General features: G+C 31.9%; 1 protein-coding gene across 1 annotated transcript; it reads right to left on the reverse strand.

The window, feature by feature from the left end:
• Positions 1 to 268: 268 nt before the first annotated feature.
• On the reverse strand, positions 269 to 858 carry LOC109591963 (probable D-lactate dehydrogenase, mitochondrial). The gene is made up of 2 exons (XM_020007547.1): positions 752 to 858; positions 269 to 460 (listed from the first exon to the last, which is right to left on the reverse strand). Exons 1-2 carry the CDS (start codon positions 814 to 816, stop codon positions 286 to 288), a joined length of 240 nt encoding a protein of 79 aa, XP_019863106.1. The 5' UTR covers positions 817 to 858; the 3' UTR covers positions 269 to 285.
• Between the last annotated feature and the right edge of the window lie 233 nt (positions 859 to 1,091).

Below are 1,091 nucleotides of genomic sequence, written 5' to 3' on the forward strand. Positions count from 1 at the left end.
AGAACAGCCACATAAACCACTACCAATAGTGAATGTATTCCAATAATGCAGCACGGTTGCTTGTTATGTGCTTGTAATTAATTTTAATTGTTGCTATCACTATTAAATTATTTTCTTTATTAAATAATTTCATTTGTGAATTGTGTTTGAAATCAAATAATCGGATTGATCAAATACAAGTCTACGAATAAGCATGGTAGAATAAAATTTAATAGACTAACAAAGCGATGAAAATAATTGAAATTGAATTACTGTTGATAATAATGTACTGGTATACACATATTATTATTGTATGTGTATGATCTTCCCTGGATTCATGATTCCATTAGGATCCAGTGATTGTTTGATATTCTTCATTACTTGTATTCCAGTGGGTCCGTATTCTTCCTCCAATAGTGTCATCTTACCACGTCCTATCCCGTGTTCACCTGTACATGTACCTCCTACTTTTAATGCTCTCCTATAACAGAATAAATAATCATCATATAAATATTGTCATTTGAGTAGTCAAACTTTCTACTTGTTGAGGCATTTACAATTAACTACATGTACAGTGTAGCCTCTATATAATGGACACTTTGGGTCAAGAAAGTGTCTGTTATACAGAGATGTCCTTTATGTAGAGGTTATTTTATACAGTAAGGAATGTAATTGGTACACTAGGTGCTGTCTGTTAAATGGAGGTGTACACTATAGAGAGTGTCCATTAAGAGAGGTCATTATTATGAATACTATTTAAATACTAGCTCACCTTGCCATGTTGATAGCTAGTTGTTTAGCAATGGATAGTTCTTCATCATTTGATACTAGTAACATTGAATGGAAGTTACCATCACCAACATGACCAATGATAGGAGCTAAAATAAAATAGAAATAAATAAAAACATAATAACATTAATAAGCATGTACATGTTTGCATGCTAATTTCTGAAAAATACCCTATAGGCCTGTACTGTCTATATATAGCCTATGCTTTTTTTAGAAAAATGGCTTCAAAATCACTCCAAATTTATATTACACTTTCTGATATATATTGATGTCCTTATGCTGTGTAGAAAGCCCGGTTTACATTGTAAGCTGATTCCAACCGA

This window comes from Amphimedon queenslandica, unplaced genomic scaffold (genome assembly GCF_000090795.2).
Source record: "Amphimedon queenslandica unplaced genomic scaffold, v1.1 AMPQUscaffold_6710_Cont21334, whole genome shotgun sequence".
Lineage (NCBI taxonomy): Eukaryota > Metazoa > Porifera > Demospongiae > Haplosclerida > Niphatidae > Amphimedon > Amphimedon queenslandica.